Raw genomic sequence first — 15,004 nt, forward strand, 5'->3', positions numbered from 1 at the left:
TAAAAGAAAATTAGGAGAGGAAGGATAACGAAGAAGAAAAGAAGGAAGGAAAGAATAAAGAAGGAATAGACAAAAGGTTAACTTAGATTAGGAAGTGAAGGAAAATTGAGGAAAAGGAAGGAAGGAAGGAAAATGATATATACAACACACACACACACACCTCCTCCTCCTCCTCCTCCTCTTCCTCCTCCACACTCAATAAGAAGACAGAGGTTGAAGGAAGAAAGGAAGAAGAAGAAGAGGAACGGAAGACTGGGAGGAAGAGAGGAAGGAAATATCACTCATAACTAACACAACCTTCCTCTTCCTCCTCCTCCTCCTCCTCCTCTTCCTCCTCCTCCACACTCAATAAGAAGACAGAGGTTGAAGGAAGAAAGGAAGAAGAAGAAGAGGAACGGAAGACTGGGAGGAAGACAGGAAGGATAACCCACTCACAACCAACACAACCTTCCTCTTCCTCCTCCTCCTCCTCCTCCTCCTCCTCCTCCTCCATACTCACACTCTATATTGAGGTAGAGGTTGAGGTAGTGCTGTGTGTTGATAGAAGCCATGTACTTGAGAAAATGGTCCAGAGTGAGGCTGTTTTTCAGGATGGCTTCAAGGGGTAGCTGAAAGAGCTTCCCGCGCGCCAGTTTCCGGTAGTCCAGGTTGACGGGGAGGCCTGGGGAGGGAGCGGAAGGGAAATACAGGTTAATAAAGGTAAATGTAGGTAGATATAGACACAGGGAACTACAGAAAGGGAGAGAGGGAAGGCTTGGGGAGGGAGAGAGAGGAAAATGAAGGAAAATAAGGATAATGAGGGAGAGGAAGGAAAGGGAAGGTCCGGGAGATGAATAAATAAATAAATAACAAAGAAAAATTGAAATAGAAAAAGAAATAACAAAGAAAAGTAATGTAAAGATAAAACAGTCTCTCTCTCTCTCTCTCTCTCTCTCACCCATGGAGTCGGTCTCTGAGCCTCGGTCGATGCGGTTGATTCGGTTTTCGATGACCCGACGGATGAACTCCAGGCTGCTCAGCTGTTGTTTGACCTCTGACCCCTCGTCCCTGTTGCCTGAGTCCCTTGACCTCTGGGGGGGAGAAATAGTACTATCATCAGCATCGGTAGTAGTAGTAGTAGTAGTAGTAGTAGTAGTAGTAGTAGTAGTAGTAGTAGTAGATATAGCACAAATACCCCCAGAATCATCATCCCCAGTAGTACATTGGCTAAAAATAAATAAATAAATGAACAAAATAAAATACAGTGTGTGACTCACCAGGCTGGCCATCTCCTTCATCACCAGGCTGCGCACGGCCTCCAGCTCCTCAATGTTGTTGGTGGCCTTCATCACCGTCACAAAGAGCTCGCTGGTCACCGGGATGCCTGTACACTGGGGGGGGGGGGCGAGAGAGAGAGAGAGAGAGAGAGAGAGGCAAGGTATTAACTTAGGGGATGCTAGGGTGGACATATCATCTCTCTCAAGGTACCTCTCATATGTCTTTGCCCAAGGTTATTTCCACAAAAGTGTAGCTCAGACCTTCTATAATACACACACACACACACACACACACACACACACACACACACACTCCTCTCCTTCCCTTCACATTCCTCTTCATTCCTTCCCTTTCATCAACATATAGAAAAAAACAACACTAAAAACAAATAAATAAATCAAACAAAACCCCATAAATCTCTTGATGTATAGACGCAGCGAGCTCAGCCTCACTCACGGCCCAGATGATGAGTGTGTTGATGTAGTCGGGGTCGGAGACGAGGGTGACGAGGGGAAGGACCACGGAGGACACAAGGATCTCCAGCACGGCGGCACACAGCGGGGCGTTGGAGAAGTCCTCGGGCGGCAGGATGTAGTACAGAAGGATCTCCGCAAGGTCGCTTAGGTAGTCTGTTGAAGGATTTTTTTACAGGACTTATTTTTTTTTTAGAACAAAGAATTTTTTTACATTTTTTTTACAACATGGCAGACTCTCTCTCTCTCTCTCTCTCTCTCTCTCTCTCTCTCTCTCTCTCTCTCTCCTTCTCTCCTTCTCTCCTTCTCTCCTTCTCTCCTTCTCTCTCTCTCTCTCTCTCTCTCTCTCTCTCTCTCTCTCTCTCTCTCTCTCTCTCTCTCTCTCTACTGTCTCCTTCTCCTCCCTTCCTCTCCCTTCCCTCTCCCTTGTCTCGCCTTCTCCTCCCTTCCTCTTCCCTCCTACCTCCTTCCCTCTCCCTTCTTCTCCCTCCCTCCCCCATCTCTCTCTCTCTCTCCTCACCTTTCTCAGCATCTGGTTTGAGACACACTTCATCCCTGCAGATATCCTTCTCCTTCTCAGCTTCTCTCTCGAAGAACTGGTCAATCAGCTCCTCGCGACCTGACTTCCCGGTGCGAGCGAGGGCCGAGCGCGCCTCCCGGAACAGCCGTAGGTGCGAGGCAATGTCGTCAACCAGCCGCGTCGTAAGGTAGCCAACCCAGTCCATGCTCTTACACCTGTTAGCCAGCACCACCAGGGAGTGCTGTAGGGACCGGTGGAGCTGGCCCAGGAAGGCGTGGTGGCCCGAGAGGTCCGTGTACCAGTTCAGCACAAAATCCCGCACCACCAGCGACACCACACTCTGCAGCTGCTCGTCGATGAGGCTGGACCCGGTCACACGCTTGTCCTGTTTCTCCACGGCGCTGTTGAGCTGGATGCTGCCGAAGACCTGGTATGGGGGATAGAGGGTTTGATCTCATTACATATCGACAAGATGATCAGACTCCATATAAGCTACAGAAATTGAAGTTACAGAAAAGCTACAGAAATTTAAGTTACAAAAAGAGCTACAGAAATCATATGTCAAGTTGGAAAAAGTGATACAGGCCTTTACCAGACAGACAAAACCCACAAATGTTCATATATATATACATATATATATATATATATATATATATATATATATATATATATATATATATATATATATATATATATATATATATATATATATATATATATATATATATATATATATATAACCTTCTTTTACTACTACTACTACTACTACTACTACTACTACCAGGCTCTTAACGCACCTTATCATGATGGTCTCGGGGCAATGGAAGGTGAGCTCGGTGAATGTTCAACCACATGTGTTCACTTTCGACGAGACAGCACCAGCGTAGAGCCACCAGCCACCTTGAGGGAAAGAGAGAGAGAGAGAGAGAGAGAGAGATTAGAAGTGAAAAAAAAAGGAAGGAAAATGGTCACAAAAACTCAGGTCAAGGTCGGGTCAGGTTACATCCACATACCCGCAGCTGAAGACGAGGGCGGACAGAAGGATACAGAGGCAGGTTTGCAGGCCGACCGAGCCCACCAGCAGCACCACCACCAGCACCAGCCAGGCCAACACCGGCATGGCTGAGGGAAGGAAAGACAGCCATGTTATCGATCTTCAAACAATTGCATTCAAACACGACAACATTATGTACAAGATAACCTGACCTAACTTGACTAAATTTAACCTCAACTGACAACCATATCTAACCTGACCTTTTCTTAACCCGGTAGCAGCGGGGATCATGTTTCTTAATGGTCCTTCCAAGCGAGAAAAATGAGTAAAAATCATCACTCACACAAACCATTTCATAATGCATATCAAAGCATTTGTGATCAATTTATGCATCATTTATTTTGGGGGGTTTATGTCATGGCACAAATTTGGCCCGTCGCTGCTACACGGTGAAGCCACAAATTTAGGCCCGTCGCTGCTACACGGTGAAGCCACAAATTTGGCCCGTCGCTGCTACTGGGTTAAATCAATTTCAGACACACACACACACACACACACACACCTGATATATACAGCTGCTGGGCCCTGGATAGTCAGCAATAGTCAGCTCTGGGTAGGCTGGGAGACATCTGTTCCTCTCTCTGAAACAAGAGACATTTATTACAACTGAAGGAAAAAAAGGGAGAAATTAGAAAGGAGAAAAGGGAAAAATGAGTGAAAAGAGATAAAGAAAGGGAAAGGAAGAAATATATTAAAGGAAATGGAAGGAAGAAACTAAAAAGCTGCCAAGATAATCACATAAGGACGAGAGAGGGAGTTAGAAGCATCTCTGAAATTAATAAAACCGAAAAATTAAAATACGTTTGGTTGTAGTAACAAAATGAATACCTTTTTTATATAATTAGCAATCCTACATTACTTAATTATCATCAGGAAGCAAATACAATACCTGGACAATTATTTAAACCCGAGAGAGGCATTTAGAAGCGTCTCTGAAATTAATGAAACCGAAAAATTAAAATACGTTTGGTTGCAGTAACATAATGAATACCTTTTTTATATATAATTAGCAATCCTACATTACTTATTTATCATCAGGAAGCAAATACAATACCAGGACAATCATTTAAACCCGAGAGAGGCAGTTAGAAGCGTCTCGGAAATTAATGAAACCGAAAAATTAAAAATCAACGTTTGGTAATAGTGACATTTAGACAACATAATGAATACCTTTATATATAATTAGCAATCCTACATTACTTATTTATCATCAGGAAGCAAATACAATACCAGGACAATCATTTAAACCCGAGAGAGGCAGTTAGAAGCGTCTCGGAAAGTAATGAGAAGCAAAAAATAAAATCCACATCAAGGTTTGGTAATAGTGACATTTAGACCACATTAAAATATGACTTTTTCTCATAGTATTAACAAACCTACATTACTTATTTATCATCAGGAAGCAAATACAATACCAGGACAATCATTTAAACCCAAGAGAGGCAGTTAGAAGCGTCTCGGAAATTAATAAGAAGCAAAATACTAAATACACTTCAACGTTTGGTAATAGTGACATTTAGACCACGTTTAGAATATGACTTTTTTCCATGTTATAAGCAAACCTACATTAGTTATTTATCATTATGAAACAAATACAATACAAAGACAATCATTTAAACCCAAGAGAGGCAGTTAGAAGCGTCTCGGAAATTAATAAGAAGCAAAAAAATAAATACACTTCAACGTTTGGTAATAGTGACATTTAGACCACATTAAAATATGACTTTTTCTCATAGTATTAACAAACCTACATTAATTATTTATCATCAGGAAGCAAATACAATACCAGGACAATCATTTAAACCCAAGAGAGGCAGTTAGAAGCGTCTGGGAAATTAATAAAAAGCAAAATATTAAATACACTTCAAGATTTGGTAATAGTGACATAAGTTTGTTTACATCCCCCTCCCATCTTGTCACTCCTCTTCTCAGCTCTCTCCCGCCTGTTTCCCTGCTCCCACAAGCCCCATTTCCCTCCCAATCCTCCGTGACACCCCCATTTCACTTCCACAAAAAAGAAATGGCGGTAGAATAAATAATAAAGGAGAAATTCGACGTTTTTCCTCACCTCCTTCCCTTTCCTGACCCGCCAACTCCTCCTCCTCTTGTCGGCCTTTTCAACGGGGTCACATTGTTTATTTTTTTCCTATTTTCTTTATTTTCACGTTTATTTCACCTCCTTTTTCTATCTTTTTCCTTTATTTTCCAGTATTAGTAGTAGTAGTATAAGTAGAAGCAGTGGTCATAGTAGTAGTAGTAGTAGTAGTAGTAGTAGTAGTAGTAGTAGTAGTAGTAGTAGTAGTAGTAGTAGTAGTAGTAGTAGTAGTAGTAGTAGGAGTAGTGGTAGTAGTAGTAGTAGTAGTAGTAGTAGTTTTATTATAGAAGAAAATAAATAATGAAAGAAGAAAAGACAAATAAAAAGGAAACAAAAGAAAAAGACGAAACAAAATTAAGTGAGAAAAAGAAAAAAAGAAAATAAGAAAGAAAGAAAATAAGGAGGAATTGAGGAAGAAAGAATAAGAGGAAGAAGAAGAAGAAGAAAAAAGAACAAGACTCAATCAGCTGTTCATCCCGCGTTAACAACAACAACAACAAGACTCAGTCAGCTGTTCATCTCGCGCCGGTAACCTTCCTTCCTTTCCTTCTCTTCTCTTCTTCATTTCCTTTCTTTCCCTCTCCTTCTCCTTCTCTTCTTCCTTTCCTTCTTCATTTCTTTCCCTCTCCTTCTTCTCCTCCTCGTCCCTTCTTTCCCATCTCCTTCCTTTCCTTCCTTCCCTTCTTCTCTTCCTTTCCTTCTTCCTTCTCTTCTTCTTCCTTCTTCCTTCTCCTCTTCCCTCTCCTTCCATCCTTCCTTCCTTCTCTTCCTTTCTCTTCCTTCTCTTCTTCCTTTCCTCCCCTCTTCCTTCCTTCTCTTCCTCTTCCCTTCCTTCGTTTCCTTTCCTTCCCATCTCCTGCCTTCCCTTCTCTTCTTCCTTTCCTCCCCTCTCCTTCCTTCTCTTCATTTCCTTCCCTCTTCTCTCCCATCTCCTTCCTCCTCCCTTCTCTTCTTCCTTTCTTTCCCTTCCTTCCTTCCTTCCCTCTCTCTCTCTCTCTCTCTCACCCCAATACGAATAAATAAATAAAAATAAATAAAAATAAAACCCAAATACTGTCACCATAAAAAACCCATTAATATCCAGATCCAGACCTTTTCTTGACCTTTTTATCATTTCCAGGTCAGGTCAGGTCACCATGTCGCTGGCTTCTAAGGTCACGTTCGGGGCGGCTTGTTGTGCGACTTTTGGAATTGTTGGCTACGTACACCTCAAGCAGAGTATTGACAGGTGTGTGTGTGTGTGTGTGTGTGTGTGTGTGTGTGTGTGTGTGTGTGTGTGTGTGTGTTAGCATGTTAGTGTATGTGTGTGTGTGCGTGCTATATCATTTGGGACACAATTTCATAAGCACCCTTTACGTAACAGAATTTAACAAGCACCCTTTACGTAACAGACAATTTCATAAGCACCCTTTACGTAACAGACAATTTCACACGCACCCTTTACGTAACTGACAGAATTTCACAAGAACCCTTTACGTAACTACAGAATTTCACAAGCACCCATTACGTAACAGACAGGATTTCACAAGCACCCTTTACGTAACAGTACAGAATTTCACTAACACCCTTTACGTAACAGAGGAACAGAATTTAACAAGCACCCTTTACATAACGGACAGAATTTCACAAGAACCCTTTACATAACAGTACAGAATTTCACTAACACCCTTTACGTAACGGACAGAATCTTACACACACCTCTTACACTACAGAGGGGAGAATTTCACACAAAGCACCTTACTACACAGTACAGAATTTCACTTACACTTTGCATGCATAATTTCACAGATCAATTTTCAACAGGGACAGAATTTCACACACACCCTTTACGTAACAGAGGGATAGAATTTCACAAGCACCCTTTACGTAACAGAGGAACATAATTTAACAAGCACCCTTTACGTAACAGAGGGAGAAAATTTCACAAACACCCTTTACATAACAGTGGGACAGAATTTCAGACACACCCTTTACGTAACAGAGGAACAGAATTTGACAAACACCCTTTACGTAACAGAGGAACAGAATTTGACAAACACCCATTACGTACCTTAACAGAGAGCGGCTGCACGAGGGGGTCATCAAGGACGTGGAGCGACAGCAGCGACGGAAGGCCGAGAACTTGTACGTCCTCCAGCAGCAGAGCGACCTGGCTAAGCAGTACCGGCAGGAGCAGAGGCAGCAGGAGAGGCAGAGAGCAGAGGGAGAGAGAGAGGCAGATACCAGCTAGTGTTGAGGTAGTAGTTGTAGTAGTAGTAGTAGTAGTAGTAGTAGTTATAGTAGTAGTAGTAGTAGTAGTAGTAGTCGTCATAAGAGGAGGAGGGATATGGGTAGTCAGAGAGAGAGAGAGAGAGAGAGAGAGAGAGAGAGAGAGAGAGAGAGAGAGAGAGACCTATATCTCTCACATAACCCAGTTCCAATATTTTTTTCTTTAATTCTGTAAATGAAAAAATAATGAAAAAAAAAAAATGTAACTTAGATGCTGTGAGAGAGAGAGAGAGAGAGAGAGAGAGAGAGAGAGAGAGAGAGAGAGAGAGAGAGAGAGAGAGATCTATAACTATTTTCTGCCTTAGTATTATGTCACAAGATCAAATTATACATCACTAAGCTCATTGTCAAATACATCTCTGCTAATATATATTTTCCCATGTACCTCATTGCAGTTAACATTAAAGACTGACTCTGTACGTAACTTGTGTCAATGAAACATCCTCGAGAAACCATAATATTTTAATCTCAACAAATCCAACAGGAGGAGACAGATGTGGCCGAGGGAAATATACACTCAGAAAAACACTGCACTGCGCTTTGCTATACACCGGAGACAGTTACGAATGGCGAAAGTAAACATGTACGAACAGAACTATATCGTGTTTTAGCCGAAGACAGCCAGTTATGTTAAAATAGCCTGTCGGGTTTGCTTCATAATCTTGAGTTTAATAAATGTGGATTGAAAAGGAGACTGTCTATTTCTGGTTCATAATTCAACCACAAAAGGATATTTCTGGTTCATAATTCAACCACAAAAGGATATTCCTGGTTCATAATTCAACCACAAAAGAATATTTCTGGTTCATAATTCAACCACAAAAGGATATTTCTGGGTCATAATTCAACCACAAAAGGATATTTCTGGTTCATAATTCAACCACAAAAGGATATTTCTGGTTCATAATTCAACCACAAAAGGATATTTCTGGTTCATAATTCAACCACAAAAGGATATTTCTGGTTCATAATTCAACCACAAAAGGATATTTCTGGGTCATAATTCAACCACAAAAAGATATTTCTGGTTCATAATTCAACCAAAGATAGTTTAAATAAATGTGGATTGAGAAGGACTGTCTATTTCTGGTTCATAATACAACCACAAAAAGAAATTTCTGGTTCATAATTCAACCAAAGATAGTTTAATAAATGTGGATTGAAAAGGAGACAGTCTATTTCTGGTTCATAATGCAACCATAGATGAAATACATGAGTGAATTTAAAGATTTAGTTCCAGTAGTTGATAGTACGACAAGCTAAAAAAAATAGGCTGTCAGATTTCGTCCATTTCGAGTTAAAACTGTGGATTGAAAAGGAGTCTATTTCTGGTTCATAATTCAACCACAGATAAAATACATGAGTGAATTTAAATATTTAGTTGATGTAGTTGATAGCATGACTAGACAACAAAAATAGGCTATCAGATTTTGTCCATTTAAAGTTCAAAATAAATGTGGATTGCTATAGATCTTGTCAAGCGAATGAGTTTTACGAGACTAGCTTATTTACGAGAGACGGCTCATCTCTCCTCCACATTACCCAGGCTACGATACACATGTTTTTAAGGCAATACGATATGATCACCGAATCTGCCGTGAGTAAGTACGTACGTAGGATAAGGAATGCAATATACTTTTAAGTTTTGTGTATTTACATTTGTACCAGCAACTTTTGAGGCTTGAGACAAATGTTTACAGTCGAAGGGGATATATTAGCTTACGTATGTATGTACAGTTCACACTCAGGCTATACGAATACACAGAAAACGGAGATGCGTAACGGAACTGACGCCCGGGTTGTGGGGTCGAAGGTACACTCGGAATTATACACGGAGTAGAATTACGTAAAGGGAGAGGGTCGGTCGCGGGTACGAAGCAAGTGTTTGTGAAGGTACGACTCTGAACTCATCTCTATCGAAGGTTTGCAGGTGTGATAATGAGATGAAGGTAAGTAATTGACACACACACACACACACACACACACACACACACACACACACACTCGACAGGTTCTCTCTGCCGCACAAACTCTTACGTAATGACCACCAAAAGTATCACAGCTGCTAAGAAGGCGTACAAAGAGAGGGTTCGCACGACACGCTAATACGTAAACAAGGAAATGGAGAAAGAGAGAGCAAGTCGTACAAACACTGATGGAAGATTGATGAAAAATACATACACACACAAATTGATGAGAATTATAAGATAGCCGAAGCTTGAGAATCGCGAAGGATACGAAGTTATACAAAATGAAAATAGAAAAATATAACACACAAATACATAGAGAAAAAGGAGAAAAACAAGCATGGAGAGAGACAGGAAATGGAAAAAGAAGGAAAAAACGAAATGATATGAATTGTAAGGTCACCGAAGCTTGAGAATCGCGAAGGATACAAAATCGCACATGTTTAAAATGAAAATAGAAAAATATAACACACAAATACATAGAAAAAAAGGATAAAAACAAGCATGGAGGGAGACAGGAAATGGAAAAAGAAGGAAAATGCTAAATGATATGAATTGTAAGGGTCGACGGAGTTTGAGAATCGACAAGGATACAAAATCGTACATGTTTAAAATGAAAATAGAAAAATAGAACACACAAATACATAGAGAAAAGGAGAAAAACAAGCATAGAGTGAGACAGGAAATGGAAAAAACAAGAAAAATAACACACAAAATCATGAGAATTATAAGATCAAGGAAGTTTAAAAAAAGGAAAATATATATATGTAAAAAAACTAAACTCGCTATAAAAAGTGCATATATAAAAAAAGGGAAAGGAAAGGAAAAATTGCGCGGAGAAATACTTACAAAAAATAGTGCGTTGAAATTCAGAAAAAATAAAATGTAAATAAATTATAATAGATCGGAGCTGCATAGAAAACGGGCAAGAGAGAGAGAGAGAGAGAGAGAGAGAGAGAGCACCAAAGGGTATTCGACGACAGTGTGGTCAAAAACTACTACGACTAAGGTGTGTGAGTATGTGTGTGTATATGTGCGTATGTGTGTATATGTGTGTTATCCCAAACAGCACAGCAATACATCATACAGAGACCGTCAAAAACCTTACACACACACACATAACATACGGTAAGGAAACGAGATATTATGCCTCACCCTGTATCATCGGAGGACACAGAGAAATAAGGAAAGAAAGAAAGAAAAATATAGGCGACTGAAGTCCAATAATCGTGCGTTGTTTCTGTTGTGTTACGTCGCTTATGGTGTTGAGAGTAGAGTCAGAACACACACACACACACACACACACACACACACACACACACACACACACACACGAGAAAGTAACGTGTTATGAGGTAGAAAATTAAGAATGACTGAAATATTAATGCCCAGAACTGGTACACACACACACACACACATACGAGGAAGCAACGTCTCATGAGGTAGAAAATTAAAAATGACTTGGAGATATTTATGCCCAGAATTGGTACACACACACACACACACACACACACACGCACATCAAGACAACTAATCAGCTACGAAAACCACACCAAAAAATACTAAACAAACGCAGCAAGTCGAAAAAACGCTAAACTATTTTAAATGCCATCGAAAAAACAACTCCACCACCAGCCGAGGGGAGCGCCATACGCCCCCTCCCTAACCCCCCCCATCATCATACGCCCCACACATTACAGAGTGCCGGGGCTGTGTTGCCATTGCACTCTGAACCCGACGTGACTCTATACAAGGGTGCTAACTGTGACCTATGGGGTTGTGTATATGTGTTTGTTTACGTTAGCGAGAGGTTGGGTTAGAAGCGGTTATGAGCTGGGAATGGACTGATGTGAGATAGAAGGTTTGATAAATGAGAATGTATATAGTTAGTGATGTGTTGAAATAGATGAGATTGAAATTGATAAGCTGTTTGTTCATTCAAGAAGTTCGTTGCTAGTAGAAAACCATTTAAAGTTGCATTAGTTCCGAGAGTTCACTAAAGAAAATGATAACCTGTTTGTCCAGTCAGAAAGTTTTGTGAGAATCTAATTTCATTTTAAGGGCTGCATAGTCGAGAGTTCACTAAAGAAAATCACGGACTTGTTCATCCTAGAAAGCATTGAAACAGGTGAGATTGAAATTGATAACCTGTTTGTTCATTCAAGAAGTTTGCTGTGAGTAGAATCCATTTTTAAAGGCTGCAATAGTTCCGAGAGTTCACTAAAGAAAATCACGGAGTTGTTCATCCTAGAAAGCATTGAAACAGACGAGATTGAAATTGATAACCTGTTTGTCCAGTCAGGAAGTTCGCTGTGAGTTGAATCCATTTTTAAAAGCTGCAATAGTTCCGAGAGTTCACTAAAGAAAATCACTGACTTGTTCATCCTAGAAAGCATTGAAACAGATGAGATTGAAATTGATAACCTGTTTGTCCGTTCAAGAAGTTCGCTGTGAGCAGAATCCATTTAAAGTTGCATTAGTTCCGAGAGTTCACTAAAGAAAATCACCGAGTCGTTCATCCTAGAAAGCATTGAAACAGATGAGATTGAAATTGATAACCTGTTTGTCCAGTCAGGAAGTTCGCTGTGAGTTGAATCCATTTTTAAAAGCTGCATTAGTTCCGAGAGTTCACTAAAGAAAATCACTGAGTCGTCCATCCTAGAAAGCACTTTGAAGGACATGAATGAGATGAAAGTATGAACGTAAGCTTGAAAAATTGAGTTATGTCATTACGTAGGAGGAGAAGAGTTTACGGAGAGGAGAATGTAATATATGTTCCTTGAATCCTGTAGAATGAATGTTGGAGGAAAGTGAGAGAGAGAAAAAGAGAGAGTAAGAGAGAGAGAGAGAGAGAGAGAAAATGTGTGTGCGAGAGAAAAAAGTGTAAACAAAATAATTAGGAATGAAAAGGAATGGAAAAAAAAGAGAAATTGAGGGAAGATAAAGAAAGGGAAGAGAAACAACATAGGCGGAACAAAGCAAAATAGAAGAAATAATTAGGGATGAAAAGGAAAATGGAAAAACAAGAGAAATTGGAGGAAAATAAAAATAAAAGAGAGAAAGAAAGAGACAGAGAATGGGAGAGAAAAAGAGATAATTTTCCCGAGTGCATATTAACCAAACTCCCAGAGGTGTCACCCTAACCCCCTGACCCCTGCCCCCCCCACCATCGACGAGTGTCCCAGGGTGCCTCAGTGCCGCCCCTTAGCCTGGCACTGCTCTCGGCAACCCCACGTGGTAATATAAGCGTCGGAAACAGCCTGTCGGAACTATTGATACCTCTAGTGACAGTCTGGTTAGGTGCCTACGTCTGGTTACGGCTGACTAGACCAGTGCTTTTCTCTATAATGGGTCTTCCTGTGATATAATATTTGCCTCTTAAATCTAGCGGCACCTTGCAGTAGTATTGGAGAGTAAACAAGTCTTTCTGCTTGCCCTTACTTTCCCTTCTCATGGGGTTGGATGGGCCGTGAGTTCTTCCCAGTCTTGACCAGTGAATAGTCTCTCCTCTCTTAACCTGGTACTTAACCTGGACTAGTAATATAAATACATGACTAGATAAACTTTTTACTCAAACTGGGAGAACCTTTCAACTATGCAACTCATGTTAGGCCCACTGGTGTCTGGTGGCACCTGGTGTAGTGTGGTCTGCATGGTACTAGCTTGGGCAGTCATTCAAACACACAGCTCTACCACCAATGTGTTCAGATATATATACACAGACATCCCTTAGAGAAGCAGGGAAGGGGTGGGGGGGGAGCGAGCAGGGAGGGGAGACAGGCGTGTTTGGGGGGCGCTTCAAAACACCTTCACTTAACTCTACACAAACCACCTCGTAAGTGCAGCCTTAAATACGTAAGTCGTCTTTATAAGTAGATCATATGTGTCTGTGTGTCCGAATGAGCGATGAATAAGTGTGTGCAGTGGTAGTAATAGTAGTAGTAGTAGTGGTAGTAGTATATGGTCAAAAGTATGTATATATATCACTCATTAATATTGGTAGTGTTAATATATACAGTCATTTTAATACATGAGAAAAATATGCATGATAGGCTATTCATTTCCTTATTCTTATTATTTTCTTTATTTTCCTTCCATTTATTTATCTCCCTTCTTTCCTTTTAACATGCTTACTCTTTCTATATCCATTTACATTATTATTATATCCAACACAATAATCCTCCTCCTTCTCCTCCTCTTCATCTGTTTAATGTAAGTTTTTCTGATATTCTCTTCGGTTAGGTGGTCAATAGTACCCTTCAAACCCTCTCTGTTCATGCCACACCCTATCCAATGCCCTATGCTGCCTCTTCAACACACTGCCTCTATGAATCCTCTATATCATAAAGCATATTTCCCTTAGGTTAGGCAGTCAACAGTACCCTTCAAACCCTTTCTGTTCATGCCACACCCTATCGAATGCCCTATGCTGCCTCTTCAACACACTGCCTCCATGAATTCTCTATATCATAAAGCATATTTCTCTTAGGTTAGGCAGACAATGGTACCCTTCAAACCCTTTCTGTTCATGCCATACCCTATCCAATGCCCTATGCTGCCTCTTCAACACACTGCCTCTATGAATTCTCTATATCGTAAAGCATATTTCTCTTAGGTTAGGCAGTCAATAGTACCCTTCAAACCCTCTCTGTTCATGCCATACCCTATCGAATGCCCTATGCTGCCTCTTCAACACCCTGCCTATATGAATTCTTTATATCGTAAAGCACATTTCTCTTAGGTTAGGCAGACAATGGTACCCTTCAAACCCTTTCTGTTCATGCCATACCCTATCGAATGCCCTATGCTGCCTCTTCAACACACTGCCTCTATGAATCCTCTATATCATAAAGCATATTTCTCTTAGGTTAGGCAGTCAACAGTACCCTTCAAACCCTTTCTGTTCATGCCATACCCTATCGAATGCCCTATGCTGCCTCTTCAACACACTGCCTCTATGAATTCTCTATATCATAAAGCACATTTCTCTTAGGTTAGGCAGACAATGGTACTCTTCAAACCCTTTCTGTTCATGCCACACCCTATCGAATGCCCTATGCTGCCTCTTCAACACACTGCCTCCATGAATCCTCTATATCATAAAGCATATTTCTCTTAGGTTAGGCAGACAATGGTACCCTTCAAACCCTTTCTGTTCATGCCATACCCTATCGAATGCCCTATGCTGCCTCTTCAACACCCTGCCTATATGAATCCTCTATATCGTAAAGCACATTTCCGAACCTCATGACATTTCCAGACCTCATACCACATTTCAAAAACCCCAAACCACATTTCTGAGCCTCAATACCACATTTTTTAACCCAATGACATTTCTGAAGCTCCACACTGCATTCTCCAAAATATCCG

At 40.7% G+C, this 15,004-nt stretch overlaps 2 protein-coding genes and 2 long non-coding RNA genes across 7 annotated transcripts in view; 2 read left to right on the top strand and 2 right to left on the bottom strand.

Moving 5' to 3' along the window:
* LOC126982096 (sorting nexin-13-like) overlaps window positions 1–5,422 on the bottom strand; it is a 14,838-nt gene extending 9,416 nt beyond the window's left edge. The window contains exons 1-9 of the mRNA XM_050833827.1: window positions 5,373–5,422; window positions 3,807–3,885; window positions 3,264–3,372; window positions 3,048–3,150; window positions 2,251–2,677; window positions 1,714–1,886; window positions 1,257–1,370; window positions 938–1,070; window positions 500–661 (exon numbers count right to left, since the gene is read on the bottom strand). Coding sequence (XP_050689784.1) covers window positions 500–661; window positions 938–1,070; window positions 1,257–1,370; window positions 1,714–1,886; window positions 2,251–2,677; window positions 3,048–3,150; window positions 3,264–3,370 — 1,219 coding nt within the window. The 5' untranslated portion in view covers window positions 3,371–3,372; window positions 3,807–3,885; window positions 5,373–5,422. The remainder of the gene's footprint in view (window positions 1–499; window positions 662–937; window positions 1,071–1,256; window positions 1,371–1,713; window positions 1,887–2,250; window positions 2,678–3,047; window positions 3,151–3,263; window positions 3,373–3,806; window positions 3,886–5,372) is intronic.
* Window positions 5,423–5,811: 389 nt separating this feature from the next.
* LOC126982098 (protein PET117 homolog, mitochondrial-like) lies at window positions 5,812–9,704 on the top strand. The gene is made up of 4 exons (XM_050833831.1): window positions 5,812–5,927; window positions 6,520–6,627; window positions 7,458–7,636; window positions 8,152–9,704. Exons 2-3 carry the CDS (start codon window positions 6,536–6,538, stop codon window positions 7,627–7,629), a joined length of 264 nt encoding a protein of 87 aa, XP_050689788.1. The 5' UTR covers window positions 5,812–5,927; window positions 6,520–6,535; the 3' UTR covers window positions 7,630–7,636; window positions 8,152–9,704.
* Window positions 8,114–12,342, bottom strand: LOC126982101 (uncharacterized). Its single transcript, XR_007734546.1, has 3 exons — window positions 12,194–12,342; window positions 11,783–12,058; window positions 8,114–11,560 (listed from the first exon to the last, which is right to left on the bottom strand). It is a non-coding gene; the product is annotated as an uncharacterized LOC126982101 (long non-coding RNA).
* LOC126982099 (uncharacterized) lies at window positions 9,893–14,896 on the top strand. Of its 4 annotated transcripts, none has more exons than XR_007734543.1 (4): window positions 9,893–10,032; window positions 10,197–11,607; window positions 11,832–14,249; window positions 14,376–14,495. It is a non-coding gene; the product is annotated as an uncharacterized LOC126982099 (long non-coding RNA). The 4 variants fall into 4 exon arrangements; XR_007734544.1 differs by lacking the exon at window positions 9,893–10,032 and adding an exon at window positions 14,754–14,896 and having other exon boundaries at window positions 11,460–11,607; window positions 14,376–14,627; XR_007734545.1 differs by lacking the exon at window positions 9,893–10,032 and adding an exon at window positions 14,628–14,775 and having other exon boundaries at window positions 11,460–11,607; window positions 14,376–14,501.
* The last annotated feature ends 108 nt before the right edge of the window (window positions 14,897–15,004 follow it).

The sequence above is a fragment of the Eriocheir sinensis genome, chromosome 50, assembly GCF_024679095.1.
Source record: "Eriocheir sinensis breed Jianghai 21 chromosome 50, ASM2467909v1, whole genome shotgun sequence".
In the NCBI taxonomy this organism is placed as follows: domain Eukaryota; kingdom Metazoa; phylum Arthropoda; class Malacostraca; order Decapoda; family Varunidae; genus Eriocheir; species Eriocheir sinensis.